We start from the raw sequence: 27,960 nt of genomic DNA, 5'->3' as shown, positions 1-27,960 counted from the left end.
TGCCAAAGCTGTTAGGACTGCTGCTAAGGGGGATGGGTCACATGGTGAACTGTAGTACTTCTGTGTGACCGAGGAGAAAGACATGAAGAGAAGCCTGCGTAAGCTGTTGATGTGTGGTGGGACACTGCTGTTTGAGTTGAGTCTTTGAAAACCCATTGTGTGAGTGCTGATGTGCCCAAGAGCCGAGCCAATGAAGAACATCACACCCTGGACTGGCTGGGGGAGGGTTGTTCCTGGCTCGATGGGCCTATGATGCCTCAGACCACCTGTAGGTGGATGAGGGCAAGGGGTGGATCTGACTGGGAACACTATTTTAACCCCAATGGGAAACTAAAGACTCCTGAGGAGAGGATGGTAACCCCACTGAAAGACATGAACCATCAGATAAGATGACCTGAGTTGAACTGCTTTGTTCCCATCTGAAATATCTACCCCATCCTAATGGACTCTTAGCCACATTATGGAGGGGTGGAAAACAGCCCTGGAAAAATGAGGAGTGTTTAAGCACGAGAACCTAAGATATGAGTGACATGATATGGTATGGAATAAGGGGTGGAGAATGTTATGGGTTCACCGAGGTGGGCCTAGATTTGGGCTCTGGAGTTTGGACTAGGCCGAAGCTGTCAGCTGACTTGAGCTGGGCTGAGCTAACAGCTGACCTCTTCTAGCCAGTAAGTTTGTATTCCAAACCACATTATGACATCATCTCCAGGGAAGTAGGAACCAGTGTGGGAGTGGTTAAGGCAGTCGCTTCTCAGCCCTCCTCTTGAGAGGATACACGATGCTGTCCCAGGGGGGATGGAAAGGACCAGGCCCACCACTGGCTCACAGGGTATCTCAGGAAAGTAAAATGTGTTGTTCTGGGTCTCTTCTTTCTGCTTGTGTTTGTCTCCCGGGGGAATAAGTATGTTCTTAAGTAATGTGTAGTTAGGACAGTAGAATTTGTGTGTTCGTTAAGAAGTTGAGGTGGGGAACTTGTTGTTGCAGACTTGTGTGAGTGTATATTAGTACTCTCTTCTAATTGTCTCTTTCTTTCTGTGAAAAATATATGTAGTTTTAGTATAAATGCCATCTGAAGTGGTTTTTTTTCCTTTCCCGTCTCTTTTCCTCCCTTTCCCTGGTGTTAGGAGGGAGGCTTTTCTCTCTGTGCTTGGGGGGGTTGGCAGTTGCTTATCTCAAACCAAGACAACTGTCTGCTCTTTTCTATGGGTCTGAATCCTGGGTCATCTACCGCCACCACCTGTGGCTCCACGAACGCTTCCATCAGCGCTGCCTCCGTTCAATCCTAAACATCCACTGGTCTGATTACGTGACTAATGTGTCTGTTCTGAACAGGCAGGGGTCAGCAGTATGGAGGCCATGCTGCTGAGAACGCAGCTGTGCTGGGCAGGGCACGTCTCCAGGATGGAGGATCACCCACTGCGTCCCGAAGATTGTGCTCTATGGAGAACTCGCCACCGGCTGCCACAAGAGAGGAGCCCCGAAGAGGAGATACAAGGACTGCCTGAAACAACAGCTCAGCCTTGGCCATGTTGCCTGCCCCAATGGGCCACTGTGGCCTCCAATCAGGATTCATGGAGACACACCATTCACGACGCTGCTGCTTCCTTTGGGAACGCAGCACAGTCAGTCTGGAGGAGAAAAGACAACGCAGACAGAACCGTTCCTTGCCAATATGGCCAAAGGAGACCTTCCCCTGTGCCTTTTGTGACCGGACTTGCCTATCCCGTATCGGCCTTTTTAGCCACCAGCAGCTTGCAGCAAGCGTGGGTAGTGCCCTTCCCAAATCTTCATTGGCAAAGCCTGGCCATGAGAATGCTTTTTGCTTCAGGACTGACCCCCAAGACACTCCTTCAATCAATCTCTTCAACAGTGCAAAGTCTCCCTGCTATCAGTCCAAGCTGTCAGTTCTGCTGCCCCTTCCTTCCTTCACTCAGAATGGAAAATTCCGTTATTTCATATTCTTTGTGCCCAAGATTGCCCTGCCCACCATGTCACCCACCGGTCACAGAATAATAGAAGGGTTTGGGTTGGAAAGGACTTTGAAGAGCATCTAAATCCCATCCCCTGCCATGGGCAGGGACACCTTCCACTAGACGAGGTTGATCATCCAACCTGGCCTTGAACAACTTCTGGGGATGGGGCAGCCAGAACTTCTCTGAGCAACCTGTGCCAGGGCCCCACCTCTTTCCCAGTAAAAATTTTCTTTCTAATACTTCATCTTACCCTTCCCTCTATCACTGTGAAGCCATTGTCCCTTGTCCTGTCTCTCCAGGCCCTTGTAAACAGTCTCTCTCCATCTTTCTTGTTGGCCCCTTCAGGTCCTGCAAGGCCACAATTAGGTCACCCCAAGACCTTCTGTTTTCCAGGCTGAACAATCTCAGCTCTCTCAGCCTTCCCTCATGGCAGAGCTGCTCCATCCCTCTGATCATCTTGGTGGTCTCCTCTGGACTTGCTCCAACAGCTCCATGTCCTTGCTGTGCTGGGACCCCAGAGCTGGAGGCAGCTCTGCAGGTGGGGCAACATCCAACCAGGTGTGTTCCAGCAAGGACGGTGTGGAACCTCCTGGAACCAAAGGGGACATTGTGACACCACAGAACCTCCTGGTACCAAAGGGCCATTGTGACACCACAGAACCTCCTGGTACCAAAGGGACATTGTGACACCACAGAACCTCCTGGTACCAAAGGGACATTGTGACACCACAGAACCTCCTGGTACCAAAGGGACACTGTGACACCACAGAACATCATGGTACCAAAGGGCCATTGTCACACCACAGAACCTCCTGGTACCAAAGGGACACTATGACATGGCACAACCTTTGCAAGCAAGAAGGAACCGTGCACACTGAAGAATGTCCTGGAATCAAGGAGCCCGTGAGGCACTTTAGAGCCTGGTGAGACCAAAGACATCTTTGGACACTCATCACAGACCAGCCCCTCCAAATGACCATTCCCAGCACTGGTTTGTCACCCACCTCTGGGAGGTGGTTTCTGCCTTCCCAGAGGGACATCAAGAGACTGGGCCAGAAGTCCAAGAAATCCGAAGTTATTGTCCTCTCGGGCACAGCATCGTCTGTGCCACCAAGGGCTGTGAGCAGACTTGCTGTGCTGAGGCTCTGGGGCCTTGTGGCCTCCTGGCACAGCCCCAGGAAGGCTGGGCACTCTCACCCCTTGTCCTGCCCTCAGCATCACCCCCCAAGCCAATGCCCCCAGCAGAGCCCTGAGCAAGGTGTGAGGGACAGGATGTGCCTTCCCCGGGCTGGGGGTCAGGGCTGGGCCTTTCTGCTGCCTCCAGCCAAGCCAGGCTTTGCTCAGCACCTGAGCTGCTGCCCAGAGCCTTTGCCTCCCTGCAGTCGTGGCCTCCAAGGGTCTGCTGAGATGAGTCCCTGGGGAGGCTTTGTCAGGATTGGCCCTTGAGGGGCTCCTTAAAGCTTCAAGGTCTGCAGGTTTTTCAAGGTGCTTTGGGTTTTGGATATGACTTGGAGTCTGTAAGAGGTTTGTGCAATCATGGCCTCCTAAGATCTCCTCAGGGTCACAGGGGTGGGAGGGAGCAGGGCCAGGACAGCTGAGCCCAACTGGCCCAAGGGATGTTCCCTTTGATGCAGGGCCGTGCTCAGGGTGTTAATGGGGGGTTAGTCAGGAAGGGCTGATCTGGGGCTGGGCTGGGCTGGGCATTGGGCACTGAGTGGTGAGCAATGGAGCAATGGTGTTGTGCACCTCATGTGCTTCTTGTGGGGTTTATTTGTTATAGTTCCAGCTTTTATTACTGCTATTGTTGTCATGGGTAGCAGTAGTGTGTTCACTGAGGGTAACACAGAACACTCACCAGATCATTTTCCCTGTTTCCTGCTGTAGCCCCTGCAATTACAGGGCTCTGTTTGCTGGTTCACATGCAGGTTTAGAGCTCCTGGAGAACAAGCAAACAAGGAGCCTCTATAGAGTCTATCCCTTGGCATGTTCTTGAGAATGACTTTGCAAAAAGCCCTAAGACTGCATGTCTTGAGCTAAGGAGAAGCCCTTTCCTGATGGAGCTGCTGTTGTGCAGCCCAGCTGTGTCCCAGCAGTGCCCATGGCCTGTCCCTGCCTGTGAGCCCAGGATGGACATGCAGCAGGTCTGTGTCCCAGCTGGCAGAGGACCAAGGCCTTAGTCCAGCCCAGGGGCTCTGCAGGAGAGTGTACAAGTGGAAAGAGAGCAGGTCAGCAAAGGCCCAGTGCTGGTGCTCCCTGGCAGTGCTGCTGTGCTGGGACTCTTTGCCCTTCTCTGCACACATGGAACTGCACAGTAGGTCCCTGAAAGTCTCAAAGGAAAAATCCCAGGTACGCAAGGCAACTGCAAAAGTGTTATTTTCATTAAATAAAAAGATAGCACAGTTGCTCAATTAAATATTTAGAGTCAAATTAATAAACAATACAGTGATTTAGATGAGAGGATGAATAAAATAATTTACTTGAGCACAACATTATGACATAAAGAACCCACTGACCACCAAGATAAATCCGGGATGGCAAACTGAGCCTGTCATGAGTTTTAATATGGGCACTGTACAGAAGAAAACTGGCAGGTTCTTGCTGCTGAAAAACATCCAGTCACCATTTTCCTCAGCGCATCCTTGAGCTCCTGGTTCCTCAGGCTGTAGATGAGGGGGTTCAGTACTGGAGGCACCACCGAGTACAGAACTGACAGGGCCAGATCCAGGGATGGGGAGGAGATGGAGTCAGGCTTCAGGTAGGAAAATGTGCCAGTGCTGACAGACAGGGAGACCACGGCCAGGTGAGGGAGGCACGTGGAAAAGGCTTTGTGCCGTCCCTGCTCAGAGGGGATCCTCAGCACAGCCCTGAAGATCTGCACATAGGAGAAAACTATGAAAATGAAACAACCAAAACCTAAACAGGCACTAACAGCAAGAAGCCCAAGTTCCCTGAGGTAGGAGTGTGAGCAGGAGAGCTTGAGGATCTGTGGGATTTCACAGAAGAACTGGTCCAGGGCATTGCCCTGGCACAGGGGCAGGGAAAATGTATTGGCTGTGTGCAGCAGAGAGTAGAGAAAGCCACTGGCCCAGGCAACTGCTGCCATGTGGGCACAAGCTCTGCTGCCCAGGAGGGTCCCGTAGTGCAGGGGTTTGCAGATGGCAACGTAGCGGTCGTAGCACATGATGGTGAGGAGGGAAAACTCTGCTGAAATAAAGAAGAAATAAAAAAAGACCTGTGCAGCACATCCCATGTAGGAGATGGTTGTGGTGTCCCAGAGGGAGTTGTGCATGGCTTTGGGGACAGTGGTGTAGATCCAGCCCAGGTCTGTGAGGGACAGGTTGAGCAGGAAGAAGTGCATGGGGGTGTGCAGGTGGTGGTCGCAGGCTACGGCGCTGATGATGAGGCCGTTGCCCAGGAGGGCAGCCAGGGAGATGCCCAGGAAGAGCCACAAGTGCAGGAGCTGCAGCTGCCGCGTGTCTGCCAATGGCAGGAGGAGGAACTGGCTGATGGAGCTGCTGTTGGGCATTTGCTGCTTCTGGAGGTGGGGCACTGTCCAAGGAGGAAATAACAGTGACAAATCAGATGAGATATTTCTGAAAGAGTCACAGCCATTTCCCAATACCCCTTTGCCTTGTGCTCACACTCCCCACTTTTCTTTTTCAGGAAAATTTGCTTCATATCCATGGCTGGAGCCCTGCTTGGTGCTCACTACATTTCCCATGAGGAGCAGCCCCTCTGCCCACTGGCTGTGAGGGTCAGCCCTGCTCTGCTCCAGGGGGGTCATGGCCATGGTGGGGGCAGGGCCCATCCTGGTGTTCAGCTGTGTCAGATGAAACTGCTCCTAATGCAAAAGTTCTCATGGGCATCTGCACTTCCAAGTTTGAGAAGATTTCAGGATTCCAGAAGGCAGTTTCAGAGGTTTGGGTGTTTTGTTTCTGACTCCCCTCATCTTCCCTGTGGAGTTTTCCTGGATGTCAGAACCCCTCAGCATTTGTGCTGCCCTGAGAAAGAGCAGAGCAGGGCTTCCCAAACACGACGATGTCTGTGGCTTAATGCAGAGTGAGGGGAGCTGCTCTGTCCCTGTGCCTTCTTCCAGCTGCCATGGACTTGGGCCTTCCTCACACAGAGAGTGATCACACTCCCATTTTTGTCTGAAATGCTACCAGACAGTTTTGAGAGCAAAGTGATCCATCACAGACCACTCAGTGTCTCAGCCTGGCTCAAGGTCTCAAGGACACACATGGCTCATCTCACCAACTCAACAGCATTTCCTGGGATGGGCACAGCATCTCTGCCCCTCTGCACTGGGGATTTCAGATAACACAATTGTGCTATGAAGGTGATCTGCATTCTTGAGGGCAGCTCCCAGCTTGGAAGGACATCTCAGAGAACAGCCAAGTGTCCTGACAATGGGGTTTGATTCTGGGAAACACACCTCATTCTCCAGTCACACAGAATTCACTACTGACAGCCCCACAGGTCAGAGGAAAATTGGAATGTCTCATTCCCAGGGACCCACCTGCCTGAGGGGGATCACAGGATCAGTGATTGACTCTGTAGCTTGAACTCCCATCCCCAGTGAGTCTGACTGAGAGAAGGAGGAAATAACCCCAGGAACATGAGCAAGTTGAGGAAAAAGTAAATGCACACTGAGGGTCCAGCTGGGAGAAGACAGGGCAGAACCAGGTGGGCACTCAGGGCATTGTCACCCTGAGCCAGCTGTGCCACCTCCTAGACACCAACAATGCCAGGTAGTTCTCAGCCCCTGTGCAGCTCTTCAGTGTTCCCTCTGCATGACAAACCACCAGGCATCTGGCTTGAGAGCTTGATAGAAATCCCTCGTTTCACCTTCTCCTTGAAGTATCCCCTGGAAAATATCCTGCAGTGCTCTGGTTCTGTAAGCAGTCCTCACCTATGAAACTCTCACTTGATAGCTGAACAAAGCTGCCTTGCCCTGCCCTGCCCTGCCCTGCCCTGCCCTACCCTGCCCTGCCCTGCCAGGGTTTGCTCTTTCCACCCACAGCCTCTCCCCCAGCACTGAGGGAGCTCCCCAGACCAGCTGAGAGCTGCCCCTGGCAGGTGGCAGAGCTCCTGCCCTGGCACAGCACCCTGGGGTGCAGGACCCTGCTCTGCAGGACAGTTTGGGGCAGCCTGGGTGGCAGAGCCAGGGTTCAAACCCTACAGCCATCCCTGGGAGGAGGGAACCCTGCTGGGATGTCCCTGGGATGGTGCAGCAGAGAGTCCCTGCTTTGCAGCACGTCCTCCTCTTCAGCACCAGAGACACGGTGATATCCCACATTAGAGACCCCCCAGGCTGTGGGATGTGCCAGCATTGGGAGATCTTCCCACAGACTGCACATACATTGCCCTTCATGCAGACTTACCGTGTGAGAGCCTGGAAAGATTCCTCTTCTGTGGATCTTCCTCTCAACTTTCCTCACAGCCCAGACTGTGTGTAACCTCTCTCTGCCCTGCTTTTCTGCCCTCGGTGTGTGCAGGCAGTGCCCTGAGCCCTGCTGGGCTGTGCACAGGAGCTGCTCCTGGGCAGAGCTGTCTCTCTGCAGCGCTGCCCGCTTGCCAGGAGCTCCCTGTGTGCCAGGAGCCCGGCCCAGCTCAGCAGCACAGCAACAGCCCAGGGCATTTAATGGCCCTCTGGGGGTTTGGTGCTGAGTCCCTGAACATCAGACCCTGAGGAAAGGTGCAGGAAGCTCATGAGAAATCAAAGTCAGAATCAAACTTTAAAGTTTCTTGTGTTGTTAATGGGTCCCTCTGAGGGACATAACTGAGAAAGTGTCCCCAGATTCCAGTTAGAAAACAAAGAGACAATGATGACAAATACGGACTAGGAAAGAAAGGTCACTCTGATGCTGAGGAAAGTAAGAAGCATTTCATTAACCCAAAGGTCACAGCCGTGAACCCCAGCCTCTGGGAAGGGAGATCCTCTCCCTCCCTCATTCCTTGGGGGTCTTCCTGAGGTACTGGGATGTGGGATGTGCAATGCCAAGGGCAGGAGGATGGGGCGGCACCTCCCAGGCTGCTGAGCAGGGACAAGGAGGCAATGAGGCCCCAGGGCTGCAAGGCTCACTTGTCTCCTCATGCCATCAGGGGCACACACAGCAGCCATGGCCAAAGGCCTGCACAACTTGGCTCTCTTGGGGCCTTTCAGCTTCTGCACATCCCTGTCTCCTCTCCAGCCCAGGCTGTCCTATGGTGTCCATGCCCTGCCCCTTTGCCTGCAGGCTGTCGACATGCCCTGGCTGCCCCACCTCGCTGGCCCCTTCCTGCACTGACATCTCTCCCTCCTCCCTGGCTGTGCCTTGGCACACAAAGCCTTGGGCTGATCCAGACTCCTTCAGGGGGATGTGTTGCACCACAGCACTGCCCTTGGGCAGAAATTCCTTTCTCCTTGTGTGCAGTCTGGACCTCCCCAGTTTCCCTTCAAGGCCTCTCAGGCTTCTCCTGTTCTTTCCTCAGTCTCCACACCACTGGGCCCAGGGCTTGGAGGCTTCCAAACCCCTTCATACGATATCTCTGGTATTTAGCCATGAAAATGTTGTGCTCTTAGTGCAGGAGAGACAGAGTCACACTTTTTGCCAAAGGTTGTATTGGCAGAACAAGGCACAGGAACTGGAACTGAATGAGGGGAGATTTCCATTGGATGTCAGGAAGAAATATTTTGTGCTGAGGGTGGCAGGAACCTGGGCCAGGTTACAGAGTAAGTGGAAACCCCATCCCTGGAGCTGCCCAAGGTTTGGAATTTTGTACAACCTAAACTTGTGGAAGGTGTCCCTGGGTAATTGAAGTGCACTTTGACTAGTGGCTATTTTAGTTCTCTTCCAACCCAAACAGTTTATTATTCTTTTTTCCTATATCCCCAACTCCTTCTCCACAGGGTTGCAAATACCGACATGCACCATGTTGGCATTTTAATGTGACCTAATCCCCAACACTTTATGAAAATGGAAAAACAGTCCTTTTAGGGACATGAATTTCAATGACTTTGGAGGAACCTTTCAAAACTCAAAAGTTACAAAGGAACTAATAGAGATTTCCAACATCTCTGCATGAAAGGCTCCCCAAGTGATCAGTGACAGAGCCCCCAGCCTTGCAGCTGAGGTTGGGGGTTTTCTCACTCAGGTACTGAGACTCAGGATGGGCAGCCAGAAAGTACATTTAGGGATAGTGCAAGACTTGCCATGGGATGTCCAGGAAATGTCCAAAGAGATTTGTGGAGGAACAGGCATGAGAAAACAGAGCAAAAATGGATGAAAGAAGCTGAACATGTTTAAAGAGGTGACTGGTCAGTACCTTTCCCTGGCCATGCCCTGCAACTGACTCCACCGGCTGTTCCATTTTCCTAATCCCTCCATTGCCAGGAACTTTCTGGGACAAGAGATCTCTGCTCTGGGTATGGAGAGAGATCCAAGTGCCTGCCACTGGAGTGGAAGCCACAAATCATCAGGTCTTGTGTTCTTTGGAGGCCCAGACACTGGTGAGACTGGTGTGTGTGCACAGAACACTGGTGGGTGTGTGGGTGGGTGTAACCACCAGGGAACATCAAACCAGAGTAACCAGTGACTGGCAGAGGCCTGGGAGCCACTGTCTGAGATCATCTCTTGGGGGATCCACATTGTCTGGGTGACTCTGCAGCTCCACATCTTCTACTGACATGGCAGAGCACACAAACAGCCCATCCTTGTTTCCCTTTCCCCACTCACTGTGCTTTGGTTTGGCCCAGAACCCGCCCGAGGTCCCTTCCAGGATGAGTCCCTGTGCATTTCCCTCCCCCATGGGCCTTCCCTTCCTGATGCAGCATCTGTGGGGCAGCAGGGCTGGGTCAGTGCAGGGCCAGGGCTGGCTGTGACAGGGGCCATGAAGCCACAGCCAGGAGGTGACAGCAAGGAGAATCTGCAAAATAAATATTAAATATGGGGACTTGGTTTTTTGAGGGAGGGAAGGTTTGGCTGGAGCTGGCATGTGAAGAGGATGAAAGACAAGGGGTGTTGGGGGAAACAGGGAATGTTAAACCTGAGCATGAGGAAAAGGTTTTTCCCCAGTTTCAGGGCCAGTGCAGAGCAGGGTGGCCACGAGCCCAGGCTGCCTTCCTGCCTGCCAGGGTTGGTGGGGTTGTGTGACAGAGCTGCCCCCAGAATCAGAACCCGAGGGGCTCTCCCACCTGCCCCACTCCTTCTCCTCTCCCAGATGGAACTTCTGTTGTGTGGGTTCCCTGATGTGCTGGATGACCTCACAATGCTCCCTGGCCAGAATGTCTCCTGAGGGCCACCCAGGCTGCTGCAGTGGAAGTGACCTCACAACCATCACATTCCAGCCATATCTCCTTGGCCTGAGTCTCCTCTTTCCTCTGCCACCCTCAGGTCTCTGCTCAGATTTTAGGAAATGATATAACTTTTCTAATATCATAATGGTTTTAATTAGGCTTTAATGAACTGCTTGAATTAAAGACAAGTTGTGTGTTGGGTCTTAAATCTCTTTCAGCCAGCACTCAGCAGAATTTAACCTACCACTGTGAGAACACAGCTTGGGAAAAGAACTAATTCTCTAAGTTTTGTTAAGTGAACCTTGATATGCTTTGATGAACAAAGCCTGGGATAGAAAGATGTACTGTTGATGTTGGACATCTGGAATGCAGAATTTATGGACCACAAGGACTTTTGCAGAAACCAGTAGATAAAGAAGATGGCTAACAAGGACTTAGTAGATGTGTTGAAAAGTCCCAACCAGGAGAAAAAGACTAAAAATATGGACTAATTAGCATAGAGAGGGAGAAGTCCATAACCAATAGAAGAAAAAAATTAATTCAATATTAATTCAAAATTAGTTCAATAAAATTGTGTCATTTAGAACAATGAACATTGATTTCTTTGTTTGCTAAAAATTTATAAATAGGTGAAAAAGTGATGCATTGGTGTCTGTGTGAAAGGATTTCTGTTGGACACACACACAGAGCACTGGGAATAAAGTGATGCCTTCCTTTCTAACACCAAACATGCAGTGTTAGGGGGTTTTCTTACCCCAATCATTTCAGAGGGGTTTGGCAACAGCATGAGCAGGTTTTGATTAATATCTTGTCTCCAAGTTGCTGGGGCCCAATTGCTTCCCCATGAGGCTCCTGTAGCAGAAGTGGCTTTGCAGAGCCCAGCAAGAAAGAACACCCTTAACCAGCAGCTCTGCAGGGCTGCCCACCAGGCTGGGCTGGCAAGGGAGGGCTCCTGGCCATGGACTGGCAGGACCTGCTGCTGCCAAGATGCATTTGGGGTTTCAGGCTCTCCCTGGCAGAGGTGCCACCAAGTCACTCTGCAGTTGTGCCCGTGGTCTTCAATGTGCTGGGGCTGGCCTGGGGCTTTTCCTGCAGTGGGATGTGCCCTGGTCCTGGCACAGGAAAGGCAGTTCCTCCCCCAGCAATCTGCTCCTTCTGCATGTCAGGCCCCCACTCAGTGCCCCTCACCCTGCTCAGTGTTTGCCTTGGCTCGTGGGTGCAATGATCAGATCTGCTTGAGTGTTCTGAGGCACAACCCAACACCTACTGCCTTCTGCACCCACAGCATAAGAAATATCATTTTCTATGGGGCTGGACCTGATGGGTCTTTGGATTACTGTCTTTAATTTCCACTTTTTGAAAACTACCTTTTCCCCAATTGGGTCAAGATGTTGGGCTCTTTCACAGTTGCCTGAAGTAACTCAGAATCATAGAGTGTCCTGAGTTTCAAGGACCTTCAAAGATCATCTAGATCCAACCTCCGTGACATGAACAGGGGCACCTTGCACTAGACCGGGTTGCCCAAGAGCTCTGCCCAGCCTGGCCTTGAACACTCCAGCAATGGGGCATCCACAGCTTCTCTGGGAAACCTGTGCCAGCACCCTCAGAGGGAAAATATTCTTCCTAATACCTCATCTAAACCTTCTAATTCAGTAATTCCCCTTTTTCCTGTCACTCCAGGCCCTGGCAAATAATCTCTCTCCATCTTCCTTTTTGTTCTTTAAGGTACTGGAAGGCCACACTTAGGCCACCCCAAAGGTTCCCTTCTCCCAGCCAAACAATCCCAGCTCTCTCAGCCATCTCTCATGGCAGAGCTGCTCCATCCCTCTGATCATCTTGGTGCCTCTTCTGGACTTGCTCCAACAGCTCCATGTCCTTGCTGTGCTGGGACCCCAGAGCTGGAGGCAGCACTGCAGGTGGGGTCTCACCTGAGAGGGCAGAATCCCCCTCCCCTGCTGCCCAGGCTGCTTTGGAGGCAGCCCAGGACACCACTGGTCACCACTTGCCTTGCTGACCAAAGATCCAGTAACACATCCCCCCTGGAAAGGCCTCCTATTACCTGGGTCAGGAAGTTTCCCCCCCATTCCTTCTAAAAGTACGCCTTGACTTTTCCAGGTGTGTGGTGAAGTGTCCCTTGACTGTGCCAGGTGCTCCTGGATGATAAAGGTGGGGACAATCCTGACCATAACAGGTGGGGATCACAGGACAATCACCCACTCTCTGAAAGCCTTGGAACATTCTTTACCTGAATTGTATGTAGCACAAGTGGAACAATTCCCAAACATTTTGGAAACTCCAGTAGTTACTGACATGAGGATGGAAATTCAGCAGAGAACTAAAGCCAGTCACCCTGTGACCCCACAAACAGAGGTCCTGAGGGAGGCCCCTGGAGCTCCCCAGCACCTCCCTCTCAACGGGCACCTGTGGGAGCCTCTCGGAGCTCGGGAACCCTCAAGTTTGCAACACTCCAAAGAGCGTCGCTGATGCCCAGGACAATTCTGATCCCCCCTCAACAAACACACCCCTCCAGGTGCCCCCCTTGTCTCTTGGGAAACATAAAGGAATGGGATGGGAGTGTTTCACTGACAACCAGGAGAATTGTGGATGGGCACCTTTACACACACAGATATTGATGTGTCCACACATCTCTGCCTGTGTGTGTGTGAATTGAGTGTGGTGTGAATGTTGTTGTTGTGTATCTATAATTGAGTCACTGTTAAAATTGTAGCAAATGGTGTTGATTCACTTGATAACTGTTAGATTTGTCAAGTATAAAGTGCTACTAATGAGTTTTAAGTTTTTTGTGTCCAAACCCTCTTGCAGCTCAAGTCTCTGTATAAATCATTCCCTTTCACTGAAAAAAATATTTCTTGTGCAGTCCACTTTGAAATTTCCTCCTTAGCAAAACTACAAAACAACTCCAAGTAGTACAAGTCTTGAAGACTTGAAGACAATTACAGACAGAGAAAGAAATTGTTTTTCTGTGTTTTAATAAGCCCCAATGTGTATTTGGAGATGAGTCCATGATCCTCAAGTAGTAAGACAAAATTTTAAAAAAAGCTGAAGAAGTCAGAAGCCAAACTCCAAGTCCCTTGAAGCATCAATGGGCCCCACTGAGGGCAGGCACTGACAAAGCCTCCCCAGGGACTCCTTAGAGAAGATCCTTGGAGGCCCTGATTGCAGGGAGACAAAGGCTCTGTGCAGGCACCTGCAATGCTGAGAAAAACCTGGGCTGGTTGGAGGAAGCACAAAGGCCAAGGCCTGAGCCCCAGGCCCTGGGACAGCAGGTCCTGTCCCTCACAGGTGGCTCAGGGCTGTTTGTGGGGCAGTGGGATGGGAGGGGGAAGAGCAAATGTCCAAAAACTGTTCAATCCCTCCCAGCCTCCTCAGGGAGGGCTGAGGGAGAAACAAAGTCCAGAACTTGTAAAGAAAGTTCCTTCTGGTGGCCTCAGTGTCAGAGGCACCTGCCAGAGCCCAGGGGACAAAGCCCTGGGTGCCTTTGTGCCTTCGAGCCCTGCCGGAGCCCTTGGCCATCTGTCCTGCAGCCTGTCCTGCCCTGTCCCTGCTGCTCCTCTGGCCTTGCAGGCTGCACACACCCATCCTGCTTTGCCACCAGCCCTCCCAGTAGCATTTCTGTGCCCTCACTGATGTCTCTGCTCCATCTCTGGCTGTTCCCGGGAACAGAAAGCCATGGGATGTTAATGACATCCTCTGAGTAACCTCTTGCATCTCAAGGCTCCCTTTCAGTTATATTTCTATTTCCTCACCCCTACTGTGAGCATTCCAAGTTTTGCTTTGTGGATATTTCCTACTTTTTCACTACCAAAAAAGGCTCTGCTCTGGTAGATCCCCTCTGGACCATATCAAGTTCTCTCTCATTCCTCCAGAATGATGAGCCCCACACCCAGACAGACCAGTGCAGATGTGGTGACACCAGGGCTGACTCCAGAGGAGTGACAGCTCCCTCTTCTCGGTGGCCACATTCCCTTCAAGGCAGCTCCATTTCCTGTTGTCCTTATTAACTTTGATCCTGAACCCCTGTGCCACAGGACATCCCTCACAGAGCCCAGGCCCTTCTCCTCGGGGTCACTCCAGAGCTGTTCAGGTCCCTGCCCTCATCTCTGGGTCATTGTGTCCCCAGGGCAGGACTAGCCTCTTTTCCTTCTGAAACTCCAGCAGGTTTGTGTTGCCAGAGCCCAGAGCTCCTCAGGGCCCCTGAGAGGGACTCTCAGCTGGGGCAGCTCTCAGGGTGTGTGCACAGGTGGCTCAGCTGCCTCTGGGTGCCCAAGGCTGCTGCTGCCTGTCAGGGAGGTGACAGATGTGACCTGGCAGCCCCTTCCCAGCTACAGGTCCCTTGGAGATGCTGAGGCCCAGCTGACTCCTCACAGCATTGCCACCCATGATGGGAAAGAAGTTGGAGAGGTGAGAAGAGCAGGGAAAAGGAGAGGGTGGGACCCCCCCAAAAATGATCAGGAGGTGGCTGGGCATTGGGGGGATGATGTGTAAGGGATGGGAGAAGAGGGAAAGTGTGAGCTGTGACCCCCAAACTGATCTTGGGGGTGACTTGGGGATTGAGGAGATGATGGGAAAGGGGGGAATAAGCAGGAGGGTGGAAAAGGAGGGGTGGGCTGGTAGGGTGGACAGTCCCATGAGGGTCTTTGGGCAGAGGGGACTTAGAAAATGGGATTCAGGGTTGGCTCCCTGAGCTCCCAACCTGCTGTGGGGTGCTGGGGCTGCTGCAGGGTGGGGAGTGGGCGGGCATGCTGGGGCAGTGGGGAGTGGAAAGCTTAGACAAAGTTTATATCAAAGGAATTACTTATTAATACAAATATGAGATCAAAGACGTTAATCAAAATTATTTACTAGGCAATAGAAATGCTAAAACTTCATTAACTATGGTATAAGAGAGGACAGTGCACAGTCCTCAAGCAATTCTTGAAGCAATTATACTAAAGCTACCAAAAAGGAAATAATTATTAATTAGCAATTGATGTAGCTCAGACAGCCCAAGGATGCTGGGGAGATCTCTGCTCTCAGCCTCCAGGAGTGACCTTAGCTGGGGTCCCCACCCAAGGGAGGAATCTCTACACACACCCCCCAGGAGGGGTTACCTTGGAAGAACCTGCCTCTGTGAAAGGAGTCTGGACTTTTATAGTATAAAGGGATTGACTGACAGTCATTTGAGTCCAGTGGTTGCCTCACCATCAGGATGTTAATTAGGTGTTGAAGCCAGACCGATACATGTGCAAACAGGGCATTGTTTGCTTGAACATTCCAGCGGGGATGTCTGTTCTCTCAGCCCGGCGGGTAGACCTGTTCTCTTTCAGTTTTGTGGGTAGACCTGTTTGCTCTCAGTCGGCGGGTATTTTCAAGTCTCTAGGTAGACCTGTTCTCTCTTCCCGTCCAGCGGGTACTCCTCAGCCCGACGGGTAGACCTGTTCTAAGCACGGCTAGTACTGTTCGCTCAGTGGGGCAGGTAGATCTGGTCTCTCTCCTAGTCCGGCGGGTCGACTTGTTCACTTTTCCAGTCCGGCGGGAAGCCTTTTTAGTCTGGCGAGTTGACCTGATCACTACCTCAGTCCAGAGGGTAGACCTGTTTCACTGCGGCGGGTAGATCTGTTCTCTAAGCTCAGCAGGTAGACCTGCTGTCTCCGCCGGACTCTGCGCTTCAGCCGCTGGTTTCCGGAGCCTGAGCGTCCACGGGTAGACCTGGTAGCGGCGGCGGGCGGGTAGACCTGTTCTCTCTCACACCGCCGCCCACAGCCGCTCCCAAACCTGCTCCGGCCGCCCCGCCGGGACCGCCTTCCAACGGAGTGGGCGCTGCCAACCCAGGAACACCCCCGGGACAAGGGGAGGGGACACCCACGCTCCTCCTCTTCCTCTTCCTTTCCACCGCTCCGACTGCGCGCCAGGAACTCTCGGGTGAGCGGGAAAACAGGGGGGGAAAGGGGGAGAGTAGAAAGAGGGGCTGGGACACTAAACTGCACAGTGCCCCCGCTGCCCCCCCAAGGGCCGTGCGGGCTGTGCCATGGAACACGAGAGCCGGGATGGGCCCGGCCAAAGCCCCCAAGGGCACCAGGATGTGCCGCTCCTTGGAGCCCGCGCTGGGGCTGCCGCGGGGCGGGGCCGGAGCTGCACACAGGGACGGCAAAGGGCCCCGACAAAGTGCTGCGTGACCCCCGAGCCGAGCCCCGAATAGCCCGAGGGGGCTCTGGGGGTTTGGGTTGTGTTCGGGGGATGGTTGGGACTTGAGGGACCCGAAAGCTGAGCCGCCAATGCCCCCTGGGGGCTATTTGGGATATTGGGGGTCCCAGTGTCGGTTCCCGGCAGAGCCCCTTGGTGGGTTGGTGTGCCTCGGTCAGGCCCTTTGTTGGCAGCCCGGAGAGGGGGGACACCCTAAACCCCAAAGTGGGGAGACCAGTGAGGGGGAACTCCTGGCAGGGTTTTTTGGGGGGCTCAATGTTTGTGGTTTTTGGGTTGAATTTCGGGGGTGCAGGGGGAAGACAGTACTGGAAAAAAAATATTCCAGGGCGTCCCAGTGCCAAGGAAAGGGGGGTGCAGGGGCTTGAATAAGTGGGTTGAGGGGTCCAGGCAGACCCTCTGCTTAGAAAAGGGCTGTCCAGGGTTCCCCGATGTTGGGGAAAGGGGATCATGGGTTACAGAGACCCAGAATGGCCAGGAAAGGGTGTTCAAGATGTCCCCCATTGTTCAGAAAAGAGGTGCCTGGGGTCTGGGAAATGCAGGAGTGGGGGTCCTGGGAGTCCCAGAGTCAAGGAAAAGGGGGGTGTGAGGGCTAGAAGTGGTGGGATGGCCAGGAAAGGGTGTGCAGGATAAGGGGGTGCATGAGCGTCCCAGTTCTGGAAATTGGGTGGTGCCAAGCTGAAGGACAGGGAGGTTTAGGGGTGGGGAGAGGTGGTTTGGGGGTGCAGGGGGTCTCTGTGCCCAGAAAAGGGAAGTCCAGGGGGTGCCAGGGTAAAGGAAAAGGGAGTGTGGAGTCTGGGAGAGGCAGGATGGTGTTACAAACTACTTAAATATCACTGAAAGAAGTTAGGTTCAAAATATTTTCCCCAACAAAATTAAACTAAGTTCTCTGTTAATTCAAAAGCCTGATTTTTTATTATTAAGGAAGTGCTAAGAAATTCAGGAGAGGGAAATAAGAACAGCTAGGAAAACAATAAGAATACTTTTGAGAACCAAAAAAAAAAAGAGTTTACCACCCAAACAAAGTATTTTTCCGTCATCTTAGTGTGTGTGTGGGATAAGCGATGTTGTGTCTGTTCCTGTAGGCAGAGGTGTGGAATGCAGCTCTTGCAGTGCAGATGTGATGCTCAGTCTGTGCTGCTCTCCCTTGTGCAGCAGGGCTGCTCCTCGCTCTCTGCAGAGCTCTCAGGCTCCGCGAAGCTGTCGCTCACGGGCAGCAGCGGCGCAGCCACCCCAGGCTGAACAGGGCCAGGGCTGGGTCAGCAGGAGCAGAACTGACGCAGGGAGCAAGGCAGAGCTCAGCTTTCTCCTTAGTCTGCAGGGGCAGGCAGGCAAGCAGCTTGGGTGGGGAAGGAGGAGGGTAAGAAGGTGAGATGGGTGAGGCAGGGGGAGATGGGAGAGGTTCTTGACTGTGGTTCTCTCTCTCCATTCTCCACGCTCCCTATGCACTGAAATTCCAAGGTGTTCTTCTGGTTCTTCTGGAGCTTTTATGGAGTCCAAGACAGTTCAGACATTGATTTTTACACGTAGCTTGCAAATTTCACAGAAGCAGGATATAGTTTTAGCCCAGTTATTACAACAAGAGGATGCTTGTGTGAGTTCTCAGCAGGCAAGAGGTTTGGCTGAATTTGCTGCCATGACTTGCAGGAAGCTTGGTGAAAGGCTTTGGCAGGTGTTTGTTTGTAAGAGGATTGTGGCTTTCTGTCAAACTGCTGCCAGAAAATTCTTTGATAGGATGTTTATGACAGGGGAATAATGGGGGAATAATATTTATTACATTTCTCAGTTATTGGTGTGTAACAGATGAGTGGGGAAGCGTGGGCAGGGGCGTCCTTGAGCCAAAGAAGGGGAATGTGGGTGTGAGGTGAGCTGGGATGCCTGGGAATGGCGGCCTGGTGGTCCCTGGAGCCAAAGAAAAGGGGGATGCAGGGGCTGGGAGAGGCAAGATGGGCAGGAAAGTGGGTGCAGGAGGATCCTGGAGTCAAAGAAAGGGGGGTGTGGGGGCTGGAAAACAGGGAACGGCCACAGAGGGGTGTCCCAGAGCCCTGGAAAAGGAGGTGCAGGGGGATCATGATAATAATAGGGAAGAGAAGGAGAAAGCAGTGAGATGAGGCCCCAAAGTGCTGATTTCCAGAGGCAGGAAGGTGGGGAGAGGGCAGGGAGGTGTCCCCAGGGAAAGGGATCCCAGAGCAGATCTGGTGTTCAGGGCCAGAGCAGGAACTGGCAACAAGGATTTTGGGAATGCAGAGCAGTGGGAGGGGGGTCGCCCTCACCCTGCTGCCCATCATGTGCTTCTCAAAGCCCAGTCACCTCCAATATGAGCCCAGTGGCTCCTACTGGATGTCGCTTGCCCACAACATTGTCCAAATTGGCCCCAGTATGGTGCCAGTCACTCCCAGTGTGCTCCCAGTATTAACTCAGTTGCCCCCCACATGCTTTCAGTTGCTTCCTTTTACCTCCTCTATGATTCAGGAAGGATATTGAGGGGCTGGAGCGAGTCCAGAGAAGAGCAACAAGGCTGGTGAAGGGACTGGAGCACAAGCCCTATGGGGAGAGGCTGAGGGAGGTGAGGTTGCTTAGCCTGAAGAAGAGGAGGCTCAGAGGTGACCTCATCACTGTCTAGAACTACCTGAAGGGAAGTTATAGCCAGGTGGGGGCTGGTCTCTTCTCCCAGGCACTCAGCAATAGGACAAGGGGGCACGGGCTTAAGCTTTGCCAGGGGAAATTTAAGTTGGATATCAGAAAAAAATTCTTTCCAAAGAGAGTGCTCAGGCATTAGAATGGGCTGCCCAGAGAGGTGGTGGATTCACCATCCCTAGAGATTTTTAAATGCAGATTGGACGTGGCGCTGAGTGCCATGATCTGGTAAATGGACTGGAGTTGGCCCAAGGGTTGGACTTGATGATCTTGGAGGTCTTTTCCAACCCAATCCATTCTATGATTCCATTCATCCCCAGTGTATCCCAGTTACCACCATCATGCTGCCAGTCACTTCTAGCATGATGTCATTTGCTCCCAGATTCTTCTGGTTAACCCCAGGAGGGTCCTAATTGCCTGTGACATGCTCCTATATGATGCCAGGATGATCCCAATTGGCCCCAGTCTGTGCCAGGAGGAGCCCAAAGCTCCTGGAACACATGGAGAACCCACCTGGAGGAGGGTCCCTGCAAGTTCTGTGGCTGCAGGAAGAGCCCTGAGGAGCTGAGGGCCCCCCAGAGCCACCCCAGGTAGTACAAGGTGGTCCCACAAGGTCTCCTGCTGCCCCTCGTGTCCTCCAGCTTGGGCCCAGCTCCTCCTAGTGTTATCCCAGTTGCCTTCAACATGGTTCCACTTCCTTCCAGTATCAGCCCAGTATCATGCCATGAGCTCCAAGTGTACTCCCAGGTTTTTTCCAGTCATTGCCAGTATAATCCGACACTCTCAGATACTCTCAGTATGATCCCAGTATGACTCCAGTGTGCATCCAGTTGCTCCCATTATTAAACCAGTTCCCCCTACATGCTTCCAGTTACTCCCTTTTACCCCCAGTATGGTTCCACTCACTCCCAGTATATCGCAGTTGCCACCATCATGCTCCCAGTCACCTGCAGTATGATCCCAATCGCCTCCAACATGATGCCATTTGCTCCCAGTTTCTCCCAGTTGCACCCAACAGGGTCCCAATATCCTCCAGCATGCTCCTTGTCACTCCCAGTATGAGCCCAGTATGATGCCAGTTGCCCCCGACATGGTTCCACTTGCTCCCTGGTCCTCCCAATTTGATACCCCTCAGTTGCCCTTAGTACATTCCCAGTTTGACCCCAGTCTGTCTCGCATGGTCTCAGTCATGCCCAGTAGCCACTAGTATAGACCCAGCCACTCCCACTTGCTCCCAGTTGCCCCCAGTGTGGTCCCAGTTCCCTTCCAGCATAGTCCCACTTGTTCCCAGTCACTGCCAATATGGTTCCAGAGATTGCCCCAGATGATCCCAGTTATGTCCAGTTACTGCCAGTATAATCAAAGGTTGTTTTGGGCTAAATTTTGATGTTTTGGAGGTTTTTAGGATCACAAGATGCCCAGTGACTTCTAGACATGGACTTGGGCAAGAGGATCCCCCAAGCCAAGGCATTCACACCATGTTTTCCCCCCAAAGCAGGATTTCTCATTCCTCAGCCTTGGCCAGATGGAGGAGGAGGCTGCGAGGAAGAGGAAGATGCCCTGGGACCCCCAGGCAGGTGAGGAGGAAGTCAGTGCCCCTTTGCCCCTCTCTTGTGCTGCATCTTCCAGCCCAGCATGGCCCCGGCTGCAGGACAACCCCGCTGCCGACGCCGTCCTGCCGGGGCCGGGTTTGGGGGGATGTCCTTGGCCTTCCCTGGGGGCCGGAGGCAAATGCCTGCCTGTCCTTGTTCCTTCCTGCCCCAGGCCCCGAGCTGAGCACGGAGAGCACGGAGGACAAATCCCCCCAGCAGAACCTGCTGGCAAAGGCCGTTTTGAACAGCTCCAGAGTGCAGGAAGTCACTGAGGAGGAAAAGCCACGGAGATCTGCCAGGAGGAGACATTCCAAGCCTAGCCCAGGGCTTTCTGAGGATAAACAACCCAGCCTGTCCCGGGAAGGCGGCCTGAGCTCCAACCAGAGCTCTGACTTGGTGATGCAGCAGCGGCTTCACAGAAGGGAGAAGCGCTACAAGTGCTTGGAATGTGGGAAGAGCTTCAGCCAGAGCTCCGAGCTGATCTGCCATCAGCGCATCCACACTGGGGAAAAGCCTTACACGTGTAGGGAATGTGGGAAGAGCTTCAGGAACAGCTCCAACCTGCTCCGCCACCAGCGCATGCACAGTGGGGAACGGCCCTACCCATGTAAGGAATGTGGAAAGAGCTTTAGGGACAGCTCTGCCCTCCTCAGCCACCTGCGCCTGCACACTGGGGAGAGGCCCTACACATGTAGGGAATGTGGGAAGCGCTTCAAGCACAACTCCAATCTCGTCACTCACCGGCGCACCCACACTGGGGAACGGCCCTACACGTGCACGGAATGTGGGAAGAGCTTCAGTGACAAGTCCACCCTCATCAACCACAGTCGCATCCACACTGGGGAACGGCCCTACGCATGTGGGGAATGTGGGAAGAGCTTCAGGAATATCTCTGGCCTTATCACTCATGAGCTCATTCACACTGGGGAGAGGCCATACAAGTGTGGGCAATGTGGGAAGAGGTTTCAGACCAGCTCACATCTCCTCGTGCATGAGAGGACCCACACAGAGGAGAGGCCCTTCCGCTGCACCGACTGCGGGAAGGGCTTCAAGCAGAGTTCCGCCCTCGTCACCCACCAGTGCATCCACACTGGGGAGAGGCCCTACAGGTGTTCTGAGTGTGGGAAGAGGTTCCAGACCAGCTCAGAAGCTCTTGTGCATCAGCGGAGGCACACAGAGGAGAGGCCCTTCCTCTGCACCGACTGTGGGAAGAGATTCAACCAAAATTCCAAACTCATCCTTCACCAGCGTATCCACACTGGGGAGAGGCCGTACAAGTGTGGGGAGTGTGGGAAAAGCTTCAAGCAGCGCTCCAGCCTCTTCACTCACCGGCGCATCCACACTGGGGAGAGGCCTTACAGGTGTGACGAGTGTGGAAGTGCTTCACCCAGAGCGCTACCTTGACCCAACACCAACGGACCCACCAGTAAGGGAAGCCCTCCGAGTGCCCTGACTACAGGAAGAGCTTCGTCCACTGCTGCAACTCCATCAGCGGACCCATGTTGGATGATCCACAGTGACCCACGTTGGGCCCAGACCTAATGACCCATGTCGGGTAAAGACTTGATGACCAGCATTCCTGATGGAGCCTGTTTAGCAGAGACCTGGAGACCCACCTTCCAGGTGATCCATGCTGGGCAGTGCATTGGGTTTCTGTGGCCAGATTTTGGTAACAGGGGAGGCTTCAGGAGTGGATTCTGTGAGCAGCTGCCAGAAGCTTCCCCCATGTCTGGCACCTGTCCTGACCCCCCTAAAGCTGAGGGTGACCCAGGTACTTTTTAATCCACCCCTTGAGGCAGATTAGATTTACGTTATCGATATATATGTATATGTAGGGTTTAGAACACTTTGTTTCCATGTAAAGTAGCTTTGGAGCAGTTTTAGATCCTGTCTGTAGTGATATAAAAGCATAAAAATAACCCTTCCCTTCTGTGGCTTCAAGCCCAGCCTGTCTCCTCCGGGGTTGGATGTTCCCCCCTGTGCCTCTGGGTGGTTCCTTTGCCCAAGGGCAGCAAAGCACCCACTGCTTTTGCAACTGGAGCATGTTGGAGCCACGAACCATGAACATTCCAGTCTCCAAAGCGAAGGCACATCTCCCTTGGTCAGAAATTTTAAACATCAAGTTTAAGGCAGACAACTGTTTCTGCAGCTGGTTTCCGTACCCCTTTCTTTTGGCAAGGAAACACACTGAGAACAGAACCACAAAGCTGCTGAGGAACACCCGAATATTCAACTGTGGCCACTGAGAAGGAATTCCTGTCCTGGTTAGTGATTTCTCATCTCTCCTCTGGGTGTGCCAATAACTTACTCAATACCAAAAGTCTCCTCCCAGTCTCCATGAGCTCCTGTTTAAGCAGGACCAGGAAGCTGATCCCACTCTCCTGAGCTCCACTGTGAGAGGGAGTTCTTGAAAAGAACTCTGGGCTGGAGAACTCAGGGCTGGTTGAGTCAGCACTGGCTGGAGCGATGCCGGAGCTGGGCCAAGGCTGAGCATCCAGATCATGGTCTTGTCTTTGAGGGGCTGAAATAACCACCTGATTAATTAAATGTGGCACATTGAAGGGAAGGGGGCGATAAACTCCAAAAGTCACAATTTTACAGCTGGTTTTATTGAGGCTTTTGCCACCATGGGTTTGGTTTGGGTGTCTGGATGGGGGCAGGCTTTGGTGGCTTGTAATTTTTGCTGACTTGTAAGCTGTTTTTTGGCAACTGAGGCACAAACTCAGGTTGCTTGTACAAACTGAGACCTTCACTAGTTACGAACTCTGCAATTTGTAGGGTTTGAGAGAGGAGCATGCAAACTAGGGGGAGAGACATGCCAGCTGGTACTTTTCCACTACCCAGGAAAGTTAACAGTCTTTTAAACCATGCCCAGCACCACAAATACAGCAAGCAGGACAAAACTCTGAGACAGAAAGGGTCAGACTTAAGATCTGGAGTGCAAACAGCTCTTCTTTGTTTCTGCTCAAAGCCCATGGCTTCCTGCTGACATCTCCAAGCATCTCTGTGGTTTCATGCCAAACTTGCAGTCCCACCTCTCCCCCTTTTTTGTTTTTAGGCTGTAACACAGAGACTTGTGCAAAACTGTGATTAATCATATGCTGCATGCAAGATAACAAAGACAGAACACAAAGCGTAATAGCAAAAACCACAAACAAACTCATTGATGTAACAATAAATGCTTTCTTTAACCATGGTCCTGTGTCAAACATATCAGGCCAGTTAAACTGCTCATCCCTCGATCATCACTTTTCTCAAGTTGAACAGTAAACTCTTTCAGCTTTTTAATGCTCTGCTGTATTGACTTGGAGGGGTCACTAAGGTTCTTGCATGTCCTGTGTTTAAGTAGGTGGAGGCCTAAATTTAGGCTTTAGTTTTTAGAGCAGGCCTGGGATTATCAGCTGACTGGAGCTGGGTCAGGCCAGCTGACAGCTGACTTCTTCTGGCCAGTGGTATTCTGTACCATATTCTGCTGTTATCTCAAATATAAATACAGTGTAGGAGGAGGTGCTTGTCTCTTTGGTCTTGGCCATGGTAGTGGGAGGATGCTGCTGCTGTCATCCGCTGAGTTGGGCCCAGAACCACCTCACCTCTGTGTTATCTACAGGAAAGTGAAATGTTTATTCTTAGTTTTCTCTTTGCTTGGGTCTGTCCCTAGGGGGGTGGAGTTCTCTTGGGTGATTTTGCAACCAGAATAGTGAGATTTGTGTCCTGAGAAATTCAGTTTTCTGTTGGGTGGGGAGGTGAAAAAATTGTTTGTTATATCTAACTTGTGTGAGCGAGTATTATATTGTAGTTTACTTTTAATTTTCTCTCTTTCTAGAAACTAGTGAAGTGTAAGTTTCGGAGGGTTTTTTTCCGTTTTTTTGGCTGGGTGGGGAAGAGGGATCTTTGTCACTTTGGTTCATACTTGGCATCTTGCCAAGCTTTCAAACCAAAACAAAGATTGGTGTGTCTACCCAGTTTTGGCCAGTGGACCTTGGCTGGCCTCCCAGGAGCTTGGAGGCTTCCCGGGAGCTGTGGCTGCTGTACCAGATCTTGTTTATATAAACATACCTAGTTATTGTCATTGTTTTAGTACATGTAGAACACCAAAACATAAACAATGGTTTCTCCCTGCTGGATGCTTGTGTTAACCTCTCTTTTGACTGCCCTTCTAAGTTCAGACACCTTTCCTGTGTCAACACCCCAAGAATATGAGTACAGATGAAGAGACTGTGCTTTCTGTCCTGCTCCACCCAGACAGAGAGCAAAACCCAAGTGTGGGTCATGTGGTGAACTGTGGTCCTTCCTGTGTGACATGGGGGAAGACATGAGGTGGTGGAACAGTGGATCTAGTTCTGTATATAAAATGAAAGAAAGGTGGTAAAAAGGCTGTCCACGTAGTTGACACAGAGACCTCAGAAAAGAGCCAAGAGCAGCAATAAGGCTGCCCTGCCTCCAGCCAGGAGGAGGAGAGGGACAACTGAGACTGTGGGACATTGCTGAACCAGAGCAGTGGCCAAGGCTTTACCTCTACACTGACTTGGTGATGATAGCCCATGCCCTGTGGGGATGGCTAGATTGATGGAAGAAGACCAATTGGAAGTGTTGAGAGCTAATGAACATCACACCTGGACTAGAATAAGGGAGAGTTGTTCCTGGCTTGATGGGCCCAGATGCCTTGGGCCACCTGTAGGTGGGCGAGGCCGATGGGTGGATTTAACCATGGACACAATTTCTAAGGTTATCCACAGCTGTGAAACATGTGCTTGCTATTGTGAAAACCCCTGAAGAGGATGTAGTGACCCCAGTGAGGAGATGGTGACCCCTGAGAAGGGGATGGTGACCCCTGAGAAGGAGATGGAGACCCAGTGTGTGCCTCAAGGACATTTAACCTTGGGAGAACAAAATAACTTGCATTTTGAGTTGTGTGTTGCAGGACATGAACCATCAGGTGAAGAAGACCTGAGCTGAACCAGTGTTGGTGTCCAATGATGAACTGTTCTTTTATTGCCCCAAATACCCCACCTAATGGACTAATGCCTACAATATGGAGGGGTGGAAGATGGCTCTGAAAAAACAAAGACTGTTTAAGCACATGAAATAGATAGATATAGAATATGGGTTTGATGTCCTTTGGTATGATTGTAGTAGTTTTAGTTAGGCCTAGATGTGGGCCTTACCTTTAGCAGGCCCTGATAATGTTATGTAGATTAGGAGGGGCAGGTGTCACCTGACTTGAGCAACCAAAGAAATATTTCATCCCCAATGATGCAAACTGAGATAGAAGTGCAGTAGAGTAGGAGGTGTTCTCTCAGTTCCCATCTTGGCCGAAGTAGAGGCAAGACACGCAGCTGCTGCCTTGGTGGAGTGGGCCTTGGCTGCTGCCCACTGCTACTTCCCATTTTGTTTGAGTTCAGGGAAGTAAAACATTTTATTGTTATTCTCTCTCTTTTGCCTTGCTGGGTGTCTTTTGAGGTGCTTTATGGAGTGATGAGGTCTGTTTTTGATGGGAGGTAGAAAATTGTCGTTGTATCTAACTTGTCTAGATGTGTCTTATATTATAGTTTTCTCTTTTTTTTTTTCTTCTGTATGAATACATATAATTAAGTTTAAATCTTTGAGGGGTTTTTTTCCTCATTTTTCTCATCAGGAAGGGGAGGGAGACTGGATCTGTACTGGGCAGTTGGCATTTTGCCAGCTCAACCCAAGACACATCTCATGGTCAAAAGGTCAGTGTAAACCTCATGGCCAAATGGTCGGTGTCCTCTCATGGGTCTGATCACATCATGCTCACGATCATCTCATGGTCATCTCATGGTCACAACCGTCTCGTGTTCATGACCCTACAGTGGTCAGGGCTGGGAAAACCCTCTGGGGTCATTAAGTCCAACCATCAACCCACCCCTGCTATGGCCACCAATGAACCACGTCCCAAAGTGCCACCTCCACACGTGTCCTTGGGCACCTCCAGGGATGGGGACTCCACCACTGCCCTGGGCCAGGGCTGGAAAACCCTTTCCATGGAAACATTTTCCTGATATCCATTTAAACCTGCCCTGGAACCACTTGAGGCCATTTCCACTCAGATATTCCCCTGACACCCCTTGTTTTTGTCCCTTGTTTATGTCCCATCAAGGTCACCTGATCTTTTATAGGTCCCCAGGCAATGACCAGCAACAGGTACAATGGTTGTCTTGGGTATAATTCTATAGAAACATATTAATAGATGAACAAAGTAATAATACTATTAATTCTATTCGTTCTAATTAATAACTCGATTAACTATGAACAATTACTACACCACAGACAGAGTCCTCAAAGTTGTCATTTCATGCTATTTTTACCTCCCTCCATCATATTAAGCCTTCAGTTTCAACACAGAAAGAATAAATAGATTAAACAACAATTTCCTGATTATTCTCCAGTTTATTCCCCTCCCCAGGCCCAGCCCCTGCCCTGCCCCCTCCTCAGGGCAGGTGAGATCCCAGGGAACAGCCCCAGACTCCTCCAGGGCAGGTCCCAGAGATGAGTTTGCTTTTTTTTCCTGGGACTTCCATCTTCCAGGATCCACCTGAGACTTCTCCCAGACATCTCTTGGAGCCTCAGTCCCTGACTTTGTACTCTGAAATCCCAGATAACAGCCCCAGACTCCTCCAGGGAAGCTTCCAAGTTGGTTTTGCCCTTTTGGAAGTGGCTCTCTATTTTGGTATCCACTGCAGACTCCTTTCGGCGTCTCCCAATCTTTTCCTCTCTGAGGTTGTACTTGATATCCCAGGTGACAGCCCCACACTGCTCCAATCAGACTGGAGAGGATTTGTGCCCTGGGCCTGCAGTGTCACAGTGTCCCCTGGGCCCTGCAGTGTCACACTGTCCCCTGGGCACCCTCAGGCCCCACATCACACAGCCCTGGCAGTTCCCTCACCTGCAGTATTGGGGCACTTTGGGGCACCACAACAGAGGCAAGATAATGGGCCATTAGAGAGTGTCCAAAGGAGGCAACCAAGATGGGGAAGGGCCTGCAGGGGAAGCATGTGAGGAGCAGCTGAGGGCGCTTGGTGTGATGAGCTGCACAAGAGGAGACTGAGGGGAGACCTCAGTGCAGGTACAACTTCCTTGGCAGGGGCAGAGGAGGGGCAGGCACTGATCTCTGCTCTGTGGGGACCAGGGACAGCACCCAGGGAATGGCCTGGGGTTGTGTCAGGGCAGGGTTAGGTTGGATCTTACAAAGGGCTTCTTCCCCCAGAGGGTGGTGGGCACTTGCCAGGTTTCCCAGGGCAGTGGGCACAGCCCC

General features: G+C 51.9%; 1 protein-coding gene across 1 annotated transcript in view; it reads left to right on the top strand.

Annotated features, from left to right (window-relative positions):
- The window catches only part of LOC139673810 (zinc finger protein 850-like), a 1,066,517-nt gene that overhangs the window by 94,870 nt on the left and 943,687 nt on the right, over positions 1–27,960 (top strand). Inside the window, exon 4 of the mRNA XM_071559628.1 lies at positions 21,104–22,064. Within this exon, the coding sequence (XP_071415729.1) occupies positions 21,104–22,064 (961 nt within the window). The remainder of the gene's footprint in view (positions 1–21,103; positions 22,065–27,960) is intronic.

The sequence above is a fragment of the Pithys albifrons genome, chromosome 7, assembly GCF_047495875.1.
Source record: "Pithys albifrons albifrons isolate INPA30051 chromosome 7, PitAlb_v1, whole genome shotgun sequence".
NCBI classification, from domain to species: domain Eukaryota; kingdom Metazoa; phylum Chordata; class Aves; order Passeriformes; family Thamnophilidae; genus Pithys; species Pithys albifrons.
This window is presented reverse-complemented; position numbering and strand designations above follow the sequence as displayed.